Source organism: Dipodomys spectabilis, unplaced genomic scaffold (assembly GCF_019054845.1).
Source record: "Dipodomys spectabilis isolate Male_0828 unplaced genomic scaffold, ASM1905484v1 ptg000097l, whole genome shotgun sequence".
NCBI lineage: Eukaryota > Metazoa > Chordata > Mammalia > Rodentia > Heteromyidae > Dipodomys > Dipodomys spectabilis.
In genome coordinates this window covers 2,602,823-2,624,567 of record NW_024870774.1, presented here as the reverse complement: position 1 = coordinate 2,624,567, position 21,745 = coordinate 2,602,823, and the positions used below count along the sequence as shown (strand labels likewise).

Below are 21,745 nucleotides of genomic sequence, written 5' to 3'. Positions count from 1 at the left end.
CTTAGCATGGCTGATTTCCAGTTATCAACATGAGATTACATATTATGCAGTTGGGAAGAATGGCAGTGCCTTGCTCTTTTGTTGGTTGTGGGGTTTGAACTCAGCTTGGGCGCTGTCCCTGTGCTCTTCAGCTCAAGGTGAGCACTCTATTGCTTGAGCCATAGCGCCACTTACAGTTTTCTAGTGGCTTATTGGAGATGAGTCTCATACTTTTCTGCTCCGGCTGGCTTTGAACCGTGATCCTCAGATCTCAGCCTCCTGAGTAGCTAGGATTACAGGTGTAACTGGCGCTTGGTTAGTACCTAGCTCTTTTAAGCTTTCAAGAATTGGCTTCAGCACAGAACTGAGAATAGTTAGGCTTTCCTGGAATCTGAGAATCTCTGTAACAGCACCAGTCCTCCCATTTTCCCACCCTTTAGCCTGATGTGGCTGGTTAGTATGAATTATTTTGATTTAATCTGGAGATAGAAGAACGATTCCAAGAGGCCAGGAAATATTTTATTGACAACCAGGGGCACAACCATTAGAGGGAAGCACACAGGATGACAAGCTAAATCCAATAGCCAGCAAAGGCCCTTTGAGCCAGAAATACTGCATCCTGGGGTCCTCACTTTCTCCCATCAGTAGACACACAAGACTGGGCATCAAGGGGAGGGGGCTCTGGTGTCCCAGAGAGTGATACCTCATTACCAATGACAGGGTAAGGAGGTGTAATGGTGGGAAGGCCCGTCATTGTCCATGACCAACACCTCCTCTCAGAGCTAACACCAGGTGGAGGACTGAGCCACCTAAAATCTTGTAATCAGCAGCTGTCTTCTCATCATTCCTACAGGGGGGGAGAAAAAAGCATTAGAAATCTAGAAAAGACTTTTTTTTTCCCCGGTGCCCATCCTGGGTCTTGAACTCAAGACCTGGTACTATCCCTGAGCTTTTGTGCTTAAGGCTAGCATTCTACCACATGAGCCACAGCTCTATTTCTGGACTCTTTTTTGGGTGGGTGGGGGGAATAGTTAATTAGAGAAAAGTCGTAAGGACTTTCCTACTCAGACTGGCTTTGAACCATAATCCTTAGGTCTCAGCCTCCTGAGGAGCTAGGATTACAAGGTGTGAGCCACCAGAGCCTGGCTTAGAACAGATATTCTTGCTTGACAAGTGCTTTACCACTTAAACCATGCCCTCAGTCCTACAAAGACCATACTAAAGTACTGCTCTGTTCTACTCATGCTTCTTTTTTTCCTTTTTGGTGCGAGTGCTGGGGTTTGAATTCAGAGCCTGGGTGCTGTCTCTGAGCTTTTGTACTCAAGAGTAGCACTCTACCACCTGAGCCACACCGGTACTTCTAGAATAGACATTCTTTGTTTCTTTCTCTTTTTTTTTTTGTCAGTCATGGGGCTTGAACTCAGAGCCTGGGCACTCTTCCTGAGATCCTTTGCTCATGGCTAGCACCCTACCACTTGGAGCCACAGCACCACTTGCAGTTTTCTGGTGGTTAATTGGAGATAAGAGTTTCATGATAACTTTTCAGCCTGGGCTGGCTTCGAACCTTGATCCTCAGATCTCAGCTTCCTGAGTAGCTAGGATTATAGGCATGAGCCACCAGTGCTTGACAGGACTTTTTTTTTTTTTTTTGCCAGACCTGGGGCTGGAACTCAGGGCCTGAGCATTGTCCCTGAGCTTCTTTTGCTCAAGGTTAGTTCTCTACCACTTAAGCCACAGTGCCACTTCTGGCTTTTTCTGTTTATGTGGTACTGAGGAATTGAACCCAGGGCTTCATGCATGCTAGGCAAGCATTCTACCACTAAGCCATATTCCCAGCCTAAACAGACATTCTTTTTTTTTGGTCCGGTCATGGGGCCTGAACTGTGGGCCTGGGTGCTGTCCCTCAGCTCTTCAGCTCAGGGCTAGCACTCTACCACTTGAGCCACAGCACCACTTCCAGCTTTTTTCTTTTTGCTTATGTGGTGCTGAGGAATCGAACCCAGGGCCTCATGCATGCAAGGCAAGCACTCTACCATTGAGCCACCTTCCCATCCCAAAACAGACATTCTTAATCAGGGTTTCATACATCTCTCTGGAAGGTCTTGGATGAAAAAATACTCCATCTTAAAAAACCAAAACATAAAACCCCCAAATCTCTCAATGTAATATTTCTTTCAATTTTGAACATGGCAAAATTCTCCAGTTTTAACACTATCAATAACTTAACAATAAAAACTAGATATTTTCGTTCATATTACAGCTGTTTACAGGTATCTTCAAAATACTTTAAAAGTTTGGCAGTTATGAGTCCATCAATAGATCATGTTTAATGCATTAGTTTTAAAAAGCACTCAAATTCATATACCACTATTTTGTTTTAATGTTTCATAACTGTATTTCAGCATAACTTGTTTGCTTTGTGATTCTATGTATTTTATTCCATTCTTGAAAAAATCTTATTCTGAGAAGATTCTATGGCTCACTAAATTGCCAGAGTCCATGGCAAACACACAAAAGAGGCAAGTCTGATCCATCTCCAACCTCATCTTCACTAAGATTGCTATGTCCTCATTCTCCTTCTAAACTCACATCTGTTTGCCACTGTAGATCAGTCGCTGCTGTTGTGGGGGGATTCCCTCTTTTTCTTCCACACGCTCCTTGATTCGCTCCACCTTTAAAGGGACAAACAGTCAGAGGTTGCTTAGAATCATAGCAATGGAAAGAGCAAAGACTGTGCAGTCAACATGAGAACAAAAGGACTAAGTTCATAACCATACCTAGTAAGGGTACTAAGCAAGAAAATGTACAGGAAGAAATTGGGGGTATACATCACCTTGTCTGTGGGTTCAATGTCAATCTCAATCTCCTTTCCAGTCAGCGTCTGAAATAGGCAAATGTTTCATAAATCCTACAGTGCAAAATACATTTTTTCTAGGTAAAACATCCTATTTTTGTCTGTAGGGACCTGCTGTCTTGTGAGAGAGGCACATTCTCAGCAACACTGCTGTGGAGAATCAGAAGGCTTTGACAATACTTTTCACCAAACCACTTTAAACTGTCAACATTCTGATAGGGCAAAATTCCGCAAAACACCTAATTCTCCGAATTTCACAAGTCATCTCCTTCTAGCTGTCAACTCTCATAATCAGCAGGAATATCCCCTCTTTTTTTTTGGGGGGGGGGAGGGGGAGGGGGGTCCGGTCGTGGGGCCTGAACTCTGGGCCTGGGCGCTGTCCCTCAGCTCTTCAGCTCAAGGCAAGCGCTCTACCACTGAGCCACCTTCCCAGCCCCAAGGAATATCCCCTCTTGAAAGGCCCCCAGTTACCCTTCTGAGATGCTAGGGTAGAAACCCAAGGCCTTGTGCATGGTAGACAAGTGCTCCACCACAGAGTTACGCCCCCAGCCCCTACAGAGGTTCAAATACTGAGACTCCGGACAAAAGCAGTCCCGTCGTGGGGTAAGGCAGTCCAGGCAAGAAGGCAGGGAAGATAAACGACCCCGGAACGCTCTGGTGGAGCTAGCTCCCAGCTCTCAAAAGCTCTCCAGGGTCCCCCTATTTCCCATCACGCCTCGCGCGGCGTCCGGAGGGTGTCAGCGACATCCAGGCTCGGGAAAGGCATGGTTTTCTTTCCCCGCTTTCTCTCCTAAGGCGCAGAGGGTTTCTCAGTACCACTGAGTCTTAGCAAGCTTGGAAATGCTCCCACCTTTACTTTAATTAGCATCTTCTTCCCAGGCTGGGGCTGCAAGTGGATAAATTGCTGCTTCTCCCGCTGCGGTGGCCGCTGCCCCTTCCCAGCACTCCGCCCACAAGAGTCACTTCTACTTCCGGGTCACTCTCTGGTTCCACCCTCCCGTCTTCCCATCGGGTTCCCGAAAGATTCAGAGATGACTCCTGGGTTTCCTTTTAGTGGTGTTGTAGACAAGAAAGAGACAGCCACTTTAGTCACAGCAGCGATGATGTGTCTAAGATTTTTGACCGTTTCCTAACGAGCCAAAGTTAGTGGAAAGCAAGTGGGGCGGAGAGGGGGATGTTTTTCCCGTCATGCTCGGCGGCATTCCGCCTCTGGCATCTTGGGAGTTGTAGTTCGCCGCCGCTGGGATTCAACGACAAATCTCAGTAAGTGAACTCTGTTTCCCAGAAGACCACAACGTGGTCCTGCAGAAGGCGAAATTCCGGTTGGTTTTAGCCGGCAATTAGCGGAACCTGTTGGCGTTGCCCGCTAGGTTTAGCAAGGCTGTAGGACACTAGTTGCTAAGCAAAGGTACCTTTGGTCAACTGCCACCTCGGCCGAGCCTACAGGAAGTAAGTATCCCTAGGCCGGAAGCTGATCGAGACCTCCGGGTTCCTTCTCTCACAGTCAGTCCTTACTCCAAATTACTTTTTGCTGGGATATGGGAAGAAAGAATAGTGGGATAAGCAATGCACCGTCAGAATCACCCACAACTCTTTCCCAGTTCTCTTTAATCAGTTTAAAAGGAATCGAGAGAAATCTCCACAGGACGGTCCCAACCACGAGTTTGACCTGTATAACAAACTTCCATAACTTAAGCGAGGAGCGATAGACCCTTCCGTGCATCATCAGGATGTTGAGGTCCTAGGGGGATGGATTTGGGATTTGGTTCTTTCTCACTTTTTGTCTTCCAGTCCTTAGATCCGTGGTTTCTTTAGACCCTGCCATGCCTCATATCGACAATGATGTGAAGCTAGACTTCAAGGATGTCCTGTTGAGGCCAAAACGAAGCACCCTTAAATCTCGAAGTGAGGTGAGCCTGCTTCTCTTCTTGCTCTCTTTTGCACAAGCACCTGGTGGGCCAGGACCAAAAAAAGCTGCTTTGTTCTGTTCTCATGTGATGAATGAAACGATCAGTTTCCTGTTTCTATTTGCAGGTGGATCTCACAAGATCCTTTTCATTTCGGAACTCAAAGCAGACGTACACTGGTGTACCCGTTATTGCTGCCAATATGGATACTGTGGGCACCTTTGAGATGGCAAAGGCTCTCTCTAAGGTGGGATTTCTTGTATGCTACTTACCTAATGTTAGATTAGGCTAACTGGTTTCAGAGGCATTAGCTCTCTGACAGTTAGCAGTTAGAATTCTTGGATGTACCATTTCTCTGGTACTAAGGCCCCTTTTACCCTATCTGTTCAAAGGGCCATCTGACGGTGGGGTGTGATGCCTGTAATTCCATATATGTGGTAGTTTGGAATGGGGAGTGTGAGGGCAGCCTTGGCAAAAATGTTAGCAAGAGCCCATCTCAACAGACAAGCTGGGCATGCTGGGGCTAGTCTGTCATCTTAGCTACTAGGAGACATAGGTTGGAGGATTGCACTCTGGCCCTGGGCAAAAATGCTAGACTCTATAAAAAAAAAAAAGCTAAAGCAAAACAGGGCTAGAGGTGTGGCTCAGCAGGTAGAGTGCTTGCTTAACAAGTTTGAGACACTGAATTCAGACTCCAGAACAGCCCCTACACACAGAAAAAGAAAAAGGGCCATCTGAATTAATGAGATTCAAAGTTACTTTTTGTCCCATTTTTCTGATATATGAACAGAACTTTTATTTCCCCTAATTTATACACCTCACCAACTTTTCCCATTTCTTAGGCTATCCTTTCCCAACTATATTTATCCCTCAGTCACATCATGTGTGCAGCAGTAAGCATTCACTGTTTTGGTCTAGAAACTAAATCCAGTTTGAGCTCTCAATTCCTAACTAGCATTTCCTAGAGAAGCAGCTTACTCATTTTTATGCCTGCTATTCTTTTGTTGTTGTTGTTTTGTTTTGTTTTTTTTTGGTCGTAGGGCTTGAATTTAGGGCCTGGGCACTGTTCTCGAGCTTGTTTTGCTCAAAGATAGCACTCTACCATTTTGAGCCACAGTGCCACTTCCGGTTTTTGAGAGGTTAATTGGAAATAAGTGTCTCAAGGACTTTTCTGCTTGAGCTTGCTTGGAATCTCCATCCTCAGATTTCAGCCTCCTGAGTAGCTTGGATTACAGATGTAAGCCACCAGGGCCCAGCATGCCTGCTATTCTTTCTTTCTTCTTCTTTTTTAAAATATATTTTTATTGTGAAAATACTGTACAGAGGGGTTACAATTACATGGGTAAGATAATGAGCACATTTCTTATCAAGCATTGTAACCTCCTGCTTTGTTTCCCCTTCCCTTCGTATCCTTCCCCCTCCTCCGCCCCCCCCCCACCAAAGTTGTAAAGTTCATTTTTCGACATAACGACTTGTACATCTCATTGTTGCAATGGGTCCTCCTGTACCCCTGTTTTAACAATTTGTTTTTTCCCTTCCCCTCCACATATACCAACATCATATATAGTGAAAGCAGGGGTTATACCATGGGGGAGGGACATACAAATGCCTGCTATTCTTTTGAAAAAAATCTTCCTCTTCTTTAAGTCCTAGGTTGCTGATAGTTTCTGGGACATGGCCCCAATGGAATATGTTTTTCTTACATACAGGTTGTTCACTTTGAAAATGGAAGACACTGCTCCTGTCAGTAATATTACCTGCCTCTATGCTTGTAGCTGAGAAGGTAGATAGTTACGTGGGCACTTTTGACAATATACACACTCTGCTGGTTAATCTGTGAAGCATTAGTTGAATTCTGTTGTTATTTGTAGCTTTGTTTACCTTATGGACTTAATCTCCCTACCTAATTTTGATTGTTGTGTCTTTGTGGAATGTTTGTCACCATTTCTCTGAGGCTGATAGTTACACAGTTTTATTACTTTATTCCTATTCCTCTTTACTAACTGCTTAGGAATCCTTTTGCCCATTGTCAGTCTACCCTGACCAGTAGACTTGAAGAATAGTTAATCTATTAGGTTAGTAGACATGGCTATATTACATGAGCTGTATTAGGGACTGACTTGCTATAATTTGGATGAATGCTAAAGACATCAGATTTTTAGCTGGGCACTGGTAGCTCACACTGCAGTCCTAGCTACTCAAGAGGCTGAAATTTGAGGATTGTGGTTCAAAGCCAGCTTAGGCAGGAAAGTTTGAGATTCTTTTTTTTTTGGGGGGGTGGGCGGTCCAGTCGTGGGGCCTGAACTCTGGGCCTGGGCTCTGTCCCTCAGCTCTTCAGCTCAAGGCTAGTGCTCTACCACTTGAGCCTCAGTGCCACTTCCGGCTTTTTTCTTTTTTCTTATGTGGTGCTGAGGAATTGAACCCAGGGCCTCATGCATGCAAGGCAAGTGCTCTACCACTGAGCCACCTTCCCAGCCCCAAGTTTGAGATTCTTATCTCCAGTTATCCAACAAAAAGCTGTAAGTGGAACTGTGGCTCAAGTGGTAGAGTGACAGCCTTGAGTGGAAAAAGCTCAGGGATAGCAACCAGGCCTGGAGTATTTTTATGTTTTTTGGTCAGTCATGGGGCTTGAACTCAGGGCCTGGGTGCTATCCCTGAGCCTCTTTGTGCTGAAGGCTGGGCTCTAGCACTTGAGCCACATTGCTACTTCCAGCTTTTTTGAATAGTTTACTGGAGATAAGAATCTCATGGGGACTTTTCTGCCCAAGCTGGCTTTGAACTGTGATCCTCAAATCCTTAGCCTCCTCAGTAGCTAGGGTCACAGGCATGAGCCACTGGCACCTGACACAATGGTTTTTTTTTTTTTTTTTTTTTTGCCAGTCCTGGGGCTTGAATTTAGGGCCTGAGCACTGTTCCCAAGCTTTTTGCTCAAGCACTCTACCACTTCAACCACAGCACCACTTCCGGTTTTTTGTGTATGTAGAACTGAGGAATTGAACCCAGGGCTTCATGCATGCTAGCAATCACTCTACCAATAAGCCATATTCCTAGCCCCACAAATGAGTTGTTGGTGTTTTTGTTTTTGTTTTTTGCTCAGTTGTGGGGCTTGAACTTTGGGCCTGGGCACTGTCCTTGAGCTCTACAGCTCAAGGCGAATGCTCTACCACTTGAGCCCAGTGCCACTTCCGGTTTTCTGGTGGTTAATTGGAGATAAGAGTCTCGAACTTTCCTGCCCAGGCTGGCTTTGAACGGTGATCCTCAGATCGCAGCCTCCTGAGTAGCTAGGATTACAGGCATGATCCACTAGTGCCCGGCTCATAAATGATTTTTTAAGGCTTGGTTTGTACTAGATGTTTATCATGACACATTATACCTGTGTATCTCCCAGTTCTGTTGACGTCCTAGAGCAACTTCCTTTATCAACATCTTCACAGTAGAATGTTATTAAGAAAGCAGAATTTAGTACCAGTTTTAGCTACAGTGTTAATGATAAACTGAGTGTCTAGTTGCTACAGATACGTGACTGGGTTTTTTGTCAGCCAAAAGATTTGTGTTGTCTCAGCCAACTGCTATCTCATATTTGCATGTTTGCACCTTAGAATAACATAAACATTCAGAGTGGCTTTTAAATACCTTTTTCAAGTATTGTAATATTGCTTGCAAGTTGTGCAGTTGGATTATGAGCCTGCCAAGTCATCATTATCTTTCAGCTTGGTTGAATGAAATTTTGTACTTTTGGATACATTTGCATACAAAAAACTTGTAAAAATTATGTATGCAAAATATTTTCATATGCTTTTGACATATATCTATCACCCAACATGAACACTTGTTCTTTCATCCAGTGAGAATGGAGCAAGGATGTGATAGCTCTTTGGCTACTTATCTTTTGTGGGAATCTAAGCAGACTGAATTACTGCTTACAAATGAGCCAGAAAAGACCAGAAACATATTAATACTTTGTTACCTTAAGAGGGAGGATTAAGTGAATCACTGACTCCATATTCTCTTCATGGTTGGCCACTACTTGTCCCACTATCTCCACTTTACCAACAGCATGTCCTTATCACCTTGTAGATATGTGCTGGCAGGAAAAATACAATCCTGTTAACAGAGTACCTGAGTAGGAATATTTGACCAGTACTAGCTTTTGGTAAAAAAGCTGTGCTGGGATTTGTAGGGAGAGTAATGGTTCAACTCAAATCTCTGCTCAACCATGAACTTCTTAAAAGTTGGTTTCCTTTCAAATCCCAGTCATTTTCTTTATTAGAATAGTATAAAGGTCTCTTTCAAGAAAGGAACCTAGTAGGGGTTTCTTTTTTTATGTTTTTTTTTTTCTTCTCCCCAGTTTTCCCTCTTCACTGCTGTCCATAAGCACTACAGCCTTGATCAGTGGCAAGACTTTGCTAGCAAGAATCCTGACTGCCTTGAGGTATTACTGGATCTGCCCCGATCCTTTCTTATCTGAGTTTTCTAGGAAACTTTTTTCAGAGGGGGGGGGTTTACTGGAGATCAACCCTCATCTTTAATGCTTGCTGACTGCTTATTAGATCTTTGGTTAACTACAGGTTGATCTAATGCTCTCATGTCAATAGTCCTGTTTCTCCCACAGTATCTGGCTGCCAGCTCAGGCACAGGCTCTTCTGATTTTGAGCAGCTGGAACAGATCCTAGAAGCTATTCCCCAGGTGAAATATATTTGCTTGGATGTAGCAAATGGCTATTCTGAACATTTTGTTGAATTTGTAAAGGACGTACGGAAGCACTTCCCCCAACACACCATCATGGTATGTTTGTTAGCCTGTAGTTTTTACATTCCTTTCTCGCTCCTTGTTGACTCTCCATTTTGTCGTATCAGCTCATTTCTCCTCTATTGTACTGATATTCCTAGTCCACATGATGTAACTGGGTGATCACTCATGGTTCTAAGCTGCAAATAAGTTCATTGTCTCTGACCCTACAAATCCAGAGTCCCTGACATCACTCATAAAACTATGATCAAACATTTATGCATTGTACATACTTGTGTTACAAATCACATCTGCACACAGAAATGGAACTGTTCTAGTCATATAAAAAGTGTCACATGAAAACAAAACCCGAAGTATTACAGGAGATGTTTTATTTTTAAAGAAGCTTAAGGAAATAAGTCCTTATTAATTTGAAAAGGATGTTTGTGCTGCCCCTCAAGAACAAGTGCATCTGGGCAGAGCAGGTGTTTAGCCTATATTTCCGTCTTCTCCCTTTCTCTAAAGCCAGCCATAGAGCTTTAGGACTGGCTATATTGGAACCCCCTGGCTAAGTCAGATCTGAGCTTGGTTTTAAAGTTTTCTTTGCTTCCCTGAATGCTCCTCCAAACCACCTCCTGTCTTCCTGATGATCTGCTTTGTTGCCTGAGGCTATAAATTGTGTCCTGGACCTCAGCTTTACCCTAGTTAAACAGTGACACTGGCCATTTTTCACCTTACCTTTCAAAGGACTGTGGGAATGAGTGGGAAATGGTATCCTTTTAAATAGCTAGTATAGAAGCCCTCCGAGGGCCTAGTAGAAGGCACCACAGTATGCTTGAAATAACACTAGCAGGTAATATAGTCTAGGTATGCTATAATGAGCATGAAAACTCCTCTCCATTCTTGATCCTAAGGATGCTCTATTTTGCTGTCTCTCAGGCAGGGAATGTGGTAACAGGAGAGATGGTGGAAGAGCTAATCCTCTCTGGGGCTGACATCATCAAAGTGGGAATTGGACCAGGTAAGTTGGTTCATCAGGACCACTGGCTATCCCATCAGTGGCAAGCATCCATGGAACACTTCACTTCCACCGTTGTACCCACAGGTTCTGTGTGTACAACCCGGAAGAAAACGGGAGTAGGGTATCCACAGCTCAGTGCAGTGATGGAATGTGCGGACGCTGCACATGGCCTCAAAGGCCACATCATTTCAGTAAGTCTCAAGGGCTGGCAGGATATGAGTCTGCCAAACAGGAGCTTTCTGATGTGGCTTCGTCCACTTTGAGGTGGGTTGGTGGGAAGTCACTGAGAGGGTTTGGGAAGTCCGTGTTGTGTCTTCACAGTGCTCCTTACTTTGTAGGATGGAGGCTGCAGCTGCCCTGGGGATGTGGCCAAGGCTTTTGGTAAGGTTTGTAAAGAGGTTAGGAGGACCCAGAAGCTGAATCCTGTAGAAAAGGATGAGTTACCTCTGAGTGTCTAGGATCAGGCCAGAGAAGCTCAAGAAGCCACTGAGATTCTTTCCTAATATGAACTAGTCTCCCAATGCGTATGGTATCACTAATATGAACTAGTCTCCCAATGCGTATGGTATCACCTGGGGCAAGCCAGAAGAGGAAACTTGGAGAGACTGATTTTAATTTTCCAAGTGTGAGCAAGGGCCATCTACACTATCCCCTAGACTGTTGGGCAATGTAGATTCCTGAGCCCCACAGCGGGCCTACAAAACCAGCCTCCAAGGGACAGGGCTGCAAATATTTTTCCCCCCTTTCCTTAGTTTCCCAAGTGATCCTTACATTAAGTGGGAGACCTCTGCTCTTGGGTCAGGTAAAAATCACACTGCTGGGAGCAGTAAAATAGTATGACCAAAGGATAACACTGGCAGGAAAAGGGAAACAGTAGCTTGGTCACAGAGCTCCAGAGGCTTTTCAAAATCTTGACAAGCCAGCCAGTGGATCATGCCTGTAACCCTAGCTATTCAGGAGACTTGTGACCTACAGGATTGAGGTTCAAACCCAGCCCTGGCAGAAAAGCCTCTAAGATTCTGTCTCTAAGATAAACCAACAAAAAAGCAGGGCTAGAAGCATAGCTCTTACAGAGCAAGAAAGCACAAGGTCCTGAGTTCAAGCCCTGATACTGAAGAAAACACACACACTGGGAAGTAGAAACCAAGGCAAAGCAGGCCTGTGTGCATCGTGGGTCAGCTGGGCACACAGAACTGAGAAGATGTTCAAGTTGTCAGCACTGAAGATTTGGCATGAATTGCTTTTATGGGTGGCCATGTGGGCACCTTGGCCACCTACATCTTTCTCACCTCTTTGGTTTTGGCAGGGGCAGGTGCTGACTTTGTGATGCTGGGTGGCATGCTGGCTGGACACAGTGAGTCAGGAGGTGAGCTCATTGAGAGGGATGGTAAGAAGTACAAGCTCTTCTATGGAATGAGTTCTGAAATGGCCATGAAGAAGTATGCCGGTGGCGTGGCTGAGTACAGGTATGTGTGGAGGCTGGGCAGCTGAGGGTTCTGGCAAAGCTATCTAGCAGATGTGGTTTCATGGGTACTAGGAAATGAACAGTAGAATGCTCAGGAAAAAAAAATGACAGAGGGAGGCTAAATGCTAGAGTTGGGACAAGCTTAAAGAAGAGAAGGTAATAACATTTTTTTCCTATTCCAAAGGGCCTCAGAGGGAAAGACAGTGGAAGTTCCCTTTAAAGGGGACGTAGAATATACTATCCGTGACATCCTAGGAGGGATCCGGTCTACATGTACCTATGTGGGAGCAGCTAAGCTTAAAGAGTTGAGCCGGAGAACGACCTTCATCCGAGTCACCCAGCAGGTGAATCCAATCTTCGGTGACACACACTAGAGCCAAGCAGTCCTGCTCTCTCAGGACAGCAGCACTCTACCACATGGCCCTCCAAGTTGGGCTTGTTACCCATTCCAACTAGTATGGTAGTGTATTACTTTATTAGTTCCTATCAGCTCAATTCCTGCAGGCTCCTGCATTAATGCTATATTTCTCTGCATACACACCCACTGGGAAGAAAGAAAACAATCAGAAAATAAAGACAATCAAATGGGAATCAAGAGACTCAGCATCTTGAAGATTATTAAGAGAAAAAAAGATACTAATTGATATAGAAATGCTTTAACATGGCCTTGGTCTGGAAAAGGCAGGCTTTTGTAATCATGTCTTCTTAATCATTTTCATTAAATGAGATCTTCAAATATCTGAAAAGCTTAGAAGTATTTATGTTTTTGAAATAACTCAGTAAAAAAAGAGATCCCATTGGCTGTAGAGAGATGCTAGGGCTTTCTGCACAATGCTGGCATCTGGGTGCTGTTTCAGGGTGGGCAAAGGAAGGATTCACACTGACCCAGAGGATGGATACTTGAGTATTATTAACACGAATTATTCCATTGTAACACCACCACCCCAAGTAACGTGGCAGTGAGAGAATTTACACAGCATATTCTGGCATTAGGCTATTTTCAGAATAGTGCAAGGATAATTTCCATATTTTCAAGCCCAGTAACCATCCTAGGCAGAAATGAGTAACACTTTCCAAAGGAAGTAGAAAGGCAAAGGGCTTCTTCCAGCTCTAGAGGGGCCAGTTCTGTTATAAGGAATGACTGCTGACCTATAGGAGACTTAATTTCCCTCCTTTACATCAAGACAATATTATAATAAGTTGAAATATCAAGAATTACAGTTGTGAGCAATGAAGCCAGGCAACTCAAGCCTGGGCTTCCATTTCAGTCACTAAGCTGCCTACAGAACTGCAGAGGCAGATGGGCAGGTGTAGAGGACATTCCAGTGCTATCATAGAAGGCTAGAGCTGTCTATGCAGTCATGGGAAGGAGCAAGCAGGCTATTGGGGCCAGAAATGGGAAGATATTCACAGAACGTAGGGATCAAGGTGTCAGACTTTGTCTTCTGATAGCTTCCCAGAGACTCCTGCAGAGAAGGGAGCAGTGAGAGCCTATCATCAGAAACCACTCCCTGAACCCCTCTCTAACCTGGAGGAGTGGATTTGTCTTGTTCAACCCACCTTTTTCCCTTCTTACTCACCTTTCCTTCTCTTTGACTATTTCCTTCCTCATCAGAGTCCAAAACCAAATCCCCTATGGTAATGACTGAGCTGCACAGAGATGGAGAGCACACTGCAGGAAAGAAAGCAGAATCAAACTACTCTAGGTAAATTCAGGCCCTGAAAAGTCCCCAAGACAAAAGGCTGTTGGAGCCAATCCTGGTTTAGTCCACCTACCTCGTTTCTTGGCCCTAGGAGGTGATAATGACAGTCTCAGGGGATCCATGTAGCAATCCAAGAAATTCCTGAGGTAGAAGCAACAAAACGATAGGGTAAAGGGGAAACAGGTAAAAGAATGAGCTCCTGGGAGGGAAAAACAACTCTTCCACTCACGCCTTTTGTTCTGCAGCAGACAAGTCTGATGAGTTCTCCTCCAAAGCCTTTCCCCCTAGGCTCTGAGATGGATTCTTAGACTTCCCAGTGGAGGCTGCTCGTGTGCCCCCAGAATCTGCTGTGTTTCCAGTGTGTATCCCTTGTTCTTCTCTGCTTTCAGACTTCGATGTAACCTGGGTTGATGAGCTCAGATTCCTAAAGGGGAACAACATGACCGTGGGGCGCTCTTTGTGCCCTCCCTTTGCAGATGTCCATTGGGAGTGGGTTCTTCGCTGGCCTAGAGGGGCCAGATTGAAGTGGTGGCCTGATAAGAGTTCTGGATGCTTTCTTGAGGCTGGTCCTTGGGGGCTAGGCTTAGCTTTTGGCAGAGGACTGTAGAGGACTCCTTTGGGATGTGGAGGAGGAGTCTGTTTCACAGACTCTGTCAGCTTCACTAAGTCAGAGTTTTCTGAAAAAGAAAGTGAGGCTACTTTTTTTTTTTTTTTTTTAACTGCTCATCTGCTGCCACTTGAGCCCCATACTTCTACCTCCCACTTTCTGCTAGTTAACTGGAGAAAAAAGTCTCTTGGATTTGTCTACCCAGGCTGGCTTTGAACCTCGATCCTCCTAGCTTAGAATTCTGAGTAGCTAGAATTGTAGGTATGAGCAACCAGCACCCAGGAAAATAAGGCTCAAAAAATATGCCTCAAGCTCTCTTAACTTGTTTTGTGTTAGTACTGGGGCTTGAACTTTGTCTGGGCACTGTTGCTTCGTTTTGTTTGTTTGTTTGTTTTTGTCGGTCATGGGGCTTGAACTCTGGGCTTGGGCTCTGTCTCTCAGCTCTTCAGCTCAAGGTGAGCGCTCTACCACTTGAGCCACAGTGCCACTTCTGGTTTTCAAGTGGTTTTATTAGAGATAATAGTCTTACGGACTTTCCTGCCTGGGCTGGCTTTGAACTGCAATCCTCAGATCTCAGCCTCCTGAGCAGCTAGGATTACAGGCATGACCCACCGGCGCCCGGCTTTGCTTAGCTCTTTTGCTTAAGGCCAGCCTTGAATAGTTAGGATTACAGGTATAAACCACTGGGGCCAACACAGGGAAGGAAAGTCCCTAAGACTCTTATCTCCAATTAACCATGAAAAATCAAAAATAGGAGCTGTGGCTCAAGTGGTAGAGTGCTATCCTTGAGCAAAAAAGCTCAGGGCCAAGACCCAGGCCTTGAGTTCAAGCTCTACTGGCATGCGTGCGTGTACACATGTACACACACACGCACACACAGAAATGTTGTTAGGTCAGACCCTGCCTCCCAAATTCCTAGTTATCCCTTATATACCTGGAAGTGGCCACTCCATGTCCATACCATACTGCCTCAGGGTAAGAGAAGAGGTCACAGAAATTCCAGGCTGCAACCAATTCAGCACATCTTGGAGCTGTGGGCAGGGAAACAGGTATGAAGACCACAGTCCTGGATACCACTGCTCATACTTAATACCATAAGTACTCTGCCCCAGCAAACCTTCTCTGCCTGCAATGTAGGCAGTGCTTTTTCTAGCTGACACAGGTATTCGAAAAACAGCTTTTCCATGGCAGCAAGAAAAGGTTCTCCATACTCTTGTTCAAGTTCCTGCAGAGGGAGAAAAAGGCATGCAAAAAGAGGAATAAGGAAAATTGAGTCATAAAACAGCTTCCAATTAGCCAGTCTCACCTGCAGGTTGGCGGCCAAATCCACGGAGTCCTCTGAGAGCTGTTTCACCTGCTGGCAAAAAGTTTCTTGTGCCTCCGAAATCTTTCTCAGATCTTGTTTTGTCTGTCGAGGATATGGATGGCAAGAGATGGCAGAATCAAGATCTAGCAGTCGAGAGGAGGGGTAACTAGTGCAGTTAGGGTACCTGCGGTTAGGGATTGTTCAGGGTTTACTCACAGCTTTAGGGTCCCGCACTCTAGGTCCAGACTGTGCAAAGTGGTGATTCAGGACGTTCAGGACGTGAGCCCAAGGCCGGCCCTGCAGGATCAGCTCCACCACCATCTGTATAGTACTGAGCTCAGAATCCCCAATTTAAGAGACTAACAACCCTTTTCCAACTAGTCCTACTCCCAACCTGTCGTCCCATTCCCAGGTCCTCGCACCCCACCCCTTTCCAGGTCCTAACTCGCTCCATCCAATACCTTGGCCTTTAGTCCCAGACACAGGCGTTCATGATGCCGGTAGAGAACCAAGCCCGGAGCGGCAGCGCGAAGCGAGTGCAGAAACTCCAGGACTCGCGGAAAATGCTCCACACAGCGTCGGCGTACAACTTGCCAGCTGGCGGCGGCTGCCAAGCGCAGGGAGGCCGGCCCGGCCCCGGGAGGCGGGTCCATGGCCCGCGGGATCCTTCCCCGGGCCGTGCCTCCTACTTCCGGACCCCTCTCACAGAAAAGCTTCCGGCGGCCCGTTGTGGCTCCGGTCTTTGGTAGGCACTGGCTACTTAGCGACCTGGCTGACCTGTGTCCTGTAGGCCACCAGGATTCTGGAGACTTCTTGCCTGGGGTGGAACTTGAAGGAAAGAGCCGGTCGACTCCGACACCACAGATGGCTACGCTTTCAACCCCGCCGCGGTGTTGGCGCCCCGAGCACCTCACTTCCGGATCGGTTGGCACTTTCCCTTGCCCCGGAAAGAGACGGTAAGAGAGGACCAATGGGGGAAGTCTGGGGCTGTGACGTCAGTCCAAGGCCTTGGCGCACGGGGTTATTGCCGGGTACTGCGCTTGGCTGCTGCGGCCTTAGAAGCCGCGCTTCGGGCCCAGTCAGCTTCTGCCTTGCTCCGCCGACCTTTTAGAGAAGGCGAGTCACTTCTTCGTGTCTTCTGGCTTTGTGAAGCGAGGATCGTGCTACCTCCCCTGTCTGTCGTCTTAACCTACTCAAACATGGTTCCTTAAAGCCGCCTCTGGGTGTTACAGCCACAAGACGGAAGGTGGTGCTCGCCTTCTAAAAACAAGAGCGCGGCCGGGTTGCCGCTGCCAGGTGAGAGCGCCGGCCTAGTGTGCCTAAGGCCCTGGGTTCCCCCTCAGCACCGACGACTCATTAAACACGCCAGGAAACAAAACCTCAGAGTTTGAAAAGAAGCGAATTGTTCACTGCCGTTTTCTAGGATTAGAGGTAATTGATCTGTGCTTTTCTCTGTTACACTTCTCTGCGTAGTTGAAACTTTGAAGCTTTTCTTTTTCGAATTTCTGTTGTGCACTTAGTCATCCCCCACTTACTGAGTTGACTCTTTTTACTTGTCTGTGTTCTTGTCATCCTTCCTGGTGCCTCTCCTAATTTCCATTAAGTATCGAACCTGGCACGCAGTGTACTCTCCTTTGTCGAGTTAGTTACCTGTCCCAATCACTTTACAAGCATTTAGGGAGACTGCCGTTCTTTCAGTCCTTTCTTCCATTCCTAGGTAATAACACATGCTCTTGTCTCCATCCCCTGGTAAGTCTTAGCTTATCCACACATACTTAACTGCCCTGGAATACATAGGCACAAAGTGTTGGGGGTGTGGTGCAGTGGTAGAGCACCTACCTAGCATGTATAAGACCTTAGCACTACAAAAACAGAAAAGTACTACCGATTAGACAATTCTAGGCTTTACATTTTTCTTCATTTATTCATTTTCTAATACTCCTAATACTTTATGTAAATCTGAGTTCTGACCTATGTAATTTTTATACTATTATTTATTTCTATTGAGTTTGAACTTAGGGACCCAATTCTGGCTTTTTTGCTGGTTAATTGGAGAAAAAAAAAATTGTCTAGGTGCTGGGAAGGTAGCTCAGTGGTAGAGTGCTTGCCTTGCATGCTTGAGGCCCTGGGTTCGATTCCTCAGCACCACATAAGCAGAAAAAAAAAGCCGGAATTGGCGCTGTGGCTCAAGTGGTAGAGTGCTAGCCTTGAGCTGAAGAGCTGAGGGACAGCGTCCAGGCCCAGAATTCAGGCCCCACGACTGGACCTCCCTCCCCCCCCCAAAAATTGTCTAGGCTTGCTTGAACCTCCTCTGATCTCAGCCTCCTGAGTAGCTGGGATTATAGACTTGAGCCACTGGTTCCCACTTAGGTTTTTAGAGCCTGTTTTGGGACCTGTGACTTTCTTTTTTTTTTTTTTTTTGCCGGTCATGGGGCCTGAACTCTGGGCCTGGGTGCTGTCCCTCAGCTCTTCAGCTCAAGGCTGGCGCTCTACCACTTGAGCCACAGCACCACTTCTGGCTTTTTTTTTTGCTTATGTGGTGCTGAGGAATCGAACCCAGGGCCTTATGCATGCAAGGCAAGCACTCTACCACTGAGCCAACTTCCCAGCCCCAAAAGACTTTATTATTATTTTTTTCCTGAAAGTTGTGGGGCTTGAACTCAGGGCCTAGGCTTTGTTCCTGAGCTCTTTTGTTCAAGGCTAGCACTCTACCACTTTGAGCCACAGCTCCACTTACGGACCTGTGACTTTATTAAGTATTTCTCAGTCCCTGTTCATTCCAGTCCTCCTTTGTCACCTCTTCTATCCCTCAGGAAAGTAGCAGGAGCTGAATAGTTCCTTTTTTGGCTTATTTAGACTCATTTAGCGACTCATTCAGCTCATTTAGACTCATTTAACAACCTGAATTAGAATTAGTTTTTCCTGAGCTCAGGCCTTGTTGAAAGCTCTGTCTTATCCTCCCCTGATGCCAGGGTGCTTGAGGGGAATGAAACTGATAAAGCTTCTAGAGATAAAATTCATAAAGTGTGAAGACCCCCTTAAGTAAAAGGCATCTTGGAGTTTTTAACTCTTAAATTCCATCTACACTGGGCCTCCAGCGACTTGTCACTCACAGTTTTAAGCTTTCTAACCTGGTTATTGGTTTCCATAGAAGTTCCTAGTCCTGATCTACGTTTGGTAGGTTGTGATTCTCTGTAACTACCTGTTGCTGTTTTGATTTTTGGGTTTTTTTTTTTTTTGCCAACAGTAGGGCCTGAACTCATGTTCTTGCTTAGCTTTTTGTGTCTGTCTGGACTGGCTTCAAACTGAGATCCTCAGATCTCAGCCTCCTCTGTAAGTAGAATTATAGGTCTAAGCCACTGGCACCCAGCTAAGACTTCTTAAACTCTAAGACTCAAGAAAATATGTGGTTGGAATTTAGAACACCACCCACATGGTCTCATCATTACTGCCTGAGAAGGGTGTATGCTGGAGGAACCCAGAAAAAAAGTGAAGCTGAGTAGAAAATAATGGGAGGTGATTGTGGACTGCCCACAGTAGCATCAGATTTTTTTTTTTTTTTTGTTTTTTGTTTTTGGGTCTGGTCATGGGGCCTGAACTCTGGGCCTGGGCGCTGTCCCTCAGCTCTTCAGCTCAAGGCTAGTGCTCTACCACTTGAGCCACAGCGTCACTTCCAGTAGCATCAGATTTAGATTCTTAAAAACTTGTTTTCTGGGTCTGCTACAGGGATTCTGACATGGGAGGTATATGTAAGGGTCCCCAATCTGAATTATTAATAAACATTTCAAGTGATTATAAGGAAAGTAGAGTAGTCTAGAGACTCTATTAAAATATGGGAACAATTTTATTCAAATCATGGCTGAAGGCCTCCAAAGGTCACCCAAAGGAGTAATTTCAGATAGAAGGGAGCTATGTGAGTACTGGTCTGAGCATAGCCTCTCCTCTTGCAGTGTCATATCTATGGTTATGGGTACCAGTCCCTGTATCAGTGGATACCTCATTAATCACTCTTATTCTCCCAAGTCAAAACTGGGAGGAAGCCACTTAGGAGGCTAAGATCTGAGGGTCTAGATTTAAAGCCAACTTTTATAGCAAAGTCCATCAGACTCTTACCTCCAATTAACCACCAAAAAGCCAGAAGTGAAGCTGTGGCTCAAGTGCTAGAGTACCAGTCTTGAGCAGAAAAGCTAAGGGGCAGGGCCCAGGTCCTGAGTTCAAGCCCCAGGACCAGCACAAAAGAAAAGAAACTTGAGCCAGGCACTGGTGGCTCATGCCTGTAATCCTAGCTACTCAGGAGGCTGAGATCTGAGGATCACAGTTCAAAGCCAGCCTGGGCAGGAAAGTCCGTGAGACTTATCTCCAATAAATCACCAGAAAAACTGGAAGTGGCACTGTGGCTTAAGTGGTAGAGCACTAGCCTGGAGCTGAAGAGCTGAGGGACAGCACCCAGGCCCAGAGTTCAAGCCCCATGACCAACAACAACAACAAAAAGAAACGTGGAAGGTTATCTTTTCTGTTCCTCTCCACCCTCTAACCAGCCACTTCCCAATTCTGTCCAGTTGACCTCCTTTGCACTATTTTCTTCTGTCTTTAGTACCACCACTTTAGCCTGAATCACTCTCTTTACCGTGAACTTTACAGTCACTTCCCAGTCTGTGTGTACATTCACTCTAGCTCTGCTTTAATCCACTTTTGCCACTGTAGACAGAACAATCTGTTCCCAATATACAATCTAGTCCTTTCACCTCCAATCTTTGAAACTTTTTACTGCTTTTCTAAATTCTAAGTTTTTTATCTTGTTTATGCCAGTACTGGCAGTACTGATGCTTTCACTCAGGTTCTCAAGCTCTCCCTTAGCTTTTTTCACTCAAGGGTGGTGTTCTGCTACTTGAGCCACACCTTCACTTCTGGCTTTTTGCTTGTGCACTGGAGATTAGAGTCTTGGAGGATGGGAGTTTCTGCCCAGGCTAGCTTTGAACCACAATCCTCAGATCTCAGCCTCCTGAGTAGCTAGGATTATAGGTATGGACCACTAGTGCCCATCTAAAACACCTTTCCTTTAAAAACAACAACAGCCGGGCGATGGTGGCTCACGCCTGTAATCCTAGCTACTCAGGAGGCTGAGATCTGAGGATCGCGGTTCAAAGCCAGCCTGGGCAGGAGAGACCGTGAGACTCCTATCTCCAATAAACCACCAGAAAACCAGATGTGGCGCTGTAGCTCAAGTGGTAGAGCGCTCGCCTTGAGCTGAAGAGCTGAGGGACAGCACCCAGGCCCAGAGTTCAAGCCCCACGGCCAACCAAAAAATAAAAACAACAACAACAACAAACTGTTTTCCATTCTAGAAGGGATGGTATGAAGGAAATATAACCATAAATATAAATGACATAAAATAGGTGTTCCTAGCTATTTTCTTCAGGACAAGCAATCCTAGTAAGCACTCTACTCTGGTGATTAGTACTCAGTTCCCCCAAGTGCCCACTATCTCTCTCCTGCACACTGTCTTCGACTGCTCCCCCATACTCCCTATCACCCTCCAGTTTAATTTTTTTTTTTTTTTTTGAGATGAGGTCTTACAATGAAGCCCAGACTGACTCTGAACTCATGATCCTTCAGCCTTAGGCTCCTCAAATGTTAGGATTAGCCACCACACATAGCACACCTTCCAAACAATTATGAGCACCTGTCATGTGCCATGGGTTGTGACTCAGCCATGGGGAAGAGAGAGAAGGTGCCTCTCTCATGGGACTTAGAGTCAAGTAGAGGGAAACTAGAGTCTGAAAGTCCTATCAAGTTAACCCTGAAAGGTAGGGATTCTAATGCCACCCCCATAGAGCATCTCATTTGAGCTGCACAGGATAGGAGCTTACATGGTTCTTGCCTCCAAGCTTTGTGGAAAATAGCATTACTTCCAACAGAGAACCAGGGAGAGAGCCAGAAAAACAACTTTGTAGCAACTTACAAAGCTAGAAATTTTATTTTATTTTGTTTTGTTCTGGTAATGGGCCTGAGCCCCAGGGTCTGGACCATAGCCATCTACCACTTGAACCATTGGTTTTTTGGTCATTAATTGGAGATAAGAGTCATGGATTTTACTGGGTAGCTAGTATTAAGTGTGAGACACTGGCCTGGCAAGTTAGAGATTTTAAACTCACACAATAGCAATATTTCTCT

General features: G+C 45.6%; 3 protein-coding genes across 9 annotated transcripts; 1 reads left to right on the top strand and 2 right to left on the bottom strand.

Annotated features, from left to right (window-relative positions):
* Window positions 1-476: 476 nt before the first annotated feature.
* Nedd8 (NEDD8 ubiquitin like modifier) lies at window positions 477-3,801 on the bottom strand. Its single transcript, XM_042686406.1, has 4 exons — window positions 3,684-3,801; window positions 2,813-2,860; window positions 2,569-2,651; window positions 477-826 (listed from the first exon to the last, which is right to left on the bottom strand). The coding sequence occupies exons 1-4, from the start codon at window positions 3,699-3,701 to the stop codon at window positions 730-732; spliced, it is 246 nt and encodes an 81-aa protein (XP_042542340.1). The 5' UTR covers window positions 3,702-3,801; the 3' UTR covers window positions 477-729.
* Window positions 3,802-4,151: 350 nt separating this feature from the next.
* Gmpr2 (guanosine monophosphate reductase 2) lies at window positions 4,152-12,701 on the top strand. 5 transcript variants are annotated; one of them, XM_042686398.1, is made up of 11 exons: window positions 4,152-4,282; window positions 4,625-4,743; window positions 4,868-4,987; window positions 9,089-9,172; window positions 9,353-9,526; window positions 10,409-10,490; window positions 10,575-10,681; window positions 10,829-10,871; window positions 11,797-11,956; window positions 12,140-12,346; window positions 12,408-12,701. In XM_042686398.1, exons 2-10 carry the CDS (start codon window positions 4,657-4,659, stop codon window positions 12,327-12,329), a joined length of 1,047 nt encoding a protein of 348 aa, XP_042542332.1. In that variant the 5' UTR covers window positions 4,152-4,282; window positions 4,625-4,656; the 3' UTR covers window positions 12,330-12,346; window positions 12,408-12,701. The 5 variants fall into 5 exon arrangements, with proteins under 5 accessions (XP_042542332.1, XP_042542331.1, XP_042542334.1 ...); XM_042686397.1 differs by having other exon boundaries at window positions 12,140-12,701; XM_042686400.1 differs by having other exon boundaries at window positions 4,152-4,286; window positions 4,649-4,743; window positions 12,140-12,701.
* Tinf2 (TERF1 interacting nuclear factor 2) lies at window positions 8,089-16,496 on the bottom strand. 3 transcript variants are annotated; one of them, XM_042686395.1, is made up of 9 exons: window positions 16,033-16,496; window positions 15,788-15,892; window positions 15,572-15,673; window positions 15,383-15,490; window positions 15,200-15,296; window positions 13,888-14,335; window positions 13,732-13,799; window positions 13,536-13,627; window positions 8,089-8,824 (listed from the first exon to the last, which is right to left on the bottom strand). In XM_042686395.1, exons 1-9 carry the CDS (start codon window positions 16,222-16,224, stop codon window positions 8,807-8,809), a joined length of 1,230 nt encoding a protein of 409 aa, XP_042542329.1. In that variant the 5' UTR covers window positions 16,225-16,496; the 3' UTR covers window positions 8,089-8,806. The 3 variants fall into 3 exon arrangements, with proteins under 3 accessions (XP_042542329.1, XP_042542328.1, XP_042542330.1); XM_042686394.1 differs by lacking the exon at window positions 8,089-8,824 and adding an exon at window positions 10,826-10,913; XM_042686396.1 differs by lacking the exon at window positions 8,089-8,824 and having other exon boundaries at window positions 13,890-14,335.
* Window positions 16,497-21,745: the final 5,249 nt, after the last annotated feature.

Excerpts from the sequence above, each read along its gene's own strand:
- Nedd8 (XM_042686406.1), bottom strand. Across the intron at positions 2,652-2,812 it reads ACATTGAACCCACAGACAAG|GTGGAGCGAATCAAGGAGCG; the intron begins GTGATGTATACC and ends GTCCCTTTAAAG. Across the intron at positions 827-2,568 it reads ATCTACAGTGGCAAACAGAT|GAATGATGAGAAGACAGCTG; the intron begins GTGAGTTTAGAA and ends CCCCCCCTGTAG.
- Gmpr2 (XM_042686398.1), top strand. The coding sequence starts at position 4,657 with ATGCCTCATATCGACAATGATGTGAAGCTAGACTTCAAGGATGTCCTG. Across the intron at positions 9,527-10,408 it reads TCCCCCAACACACCATCATG|GCAGGGAATGTGGTAACAGG; the intron begins GTATGTTTGTTA and ends GCTGTCTCTCAG. Across the intron at positions 10,682-10,828 it reads TCAAAGGCCACATCATTTCA|GATGGAGGCTGCAGCTGCCC; the intron begins GTAAGTCTCAAG and ends CTTACTTTGTAG.
- Tinf2 (XM_042686394.1), bottom strand. The coding sequence starts at position 16,224 with ATGGACCCGCCTCCCGGGGCCGGGCCGGCCTCCCTGCGCTTGGCAGCC. Across the intron at positions 15,893-16,032 it reads GTCTGGGACTAAAGGCCAAG|ATGGTGGTGGAGCTGATCCT; the intron begins GTATTGGATGGA and ends AGTACTATACAG. Across the intron at positions 14,336-15,199 it reads CATGGAGTGGCCACTTCCAG|AAAACTCTGACTTAGTGAAG; the intron begins GTATATAAGGGA and ends TTTCTTTTTCAG.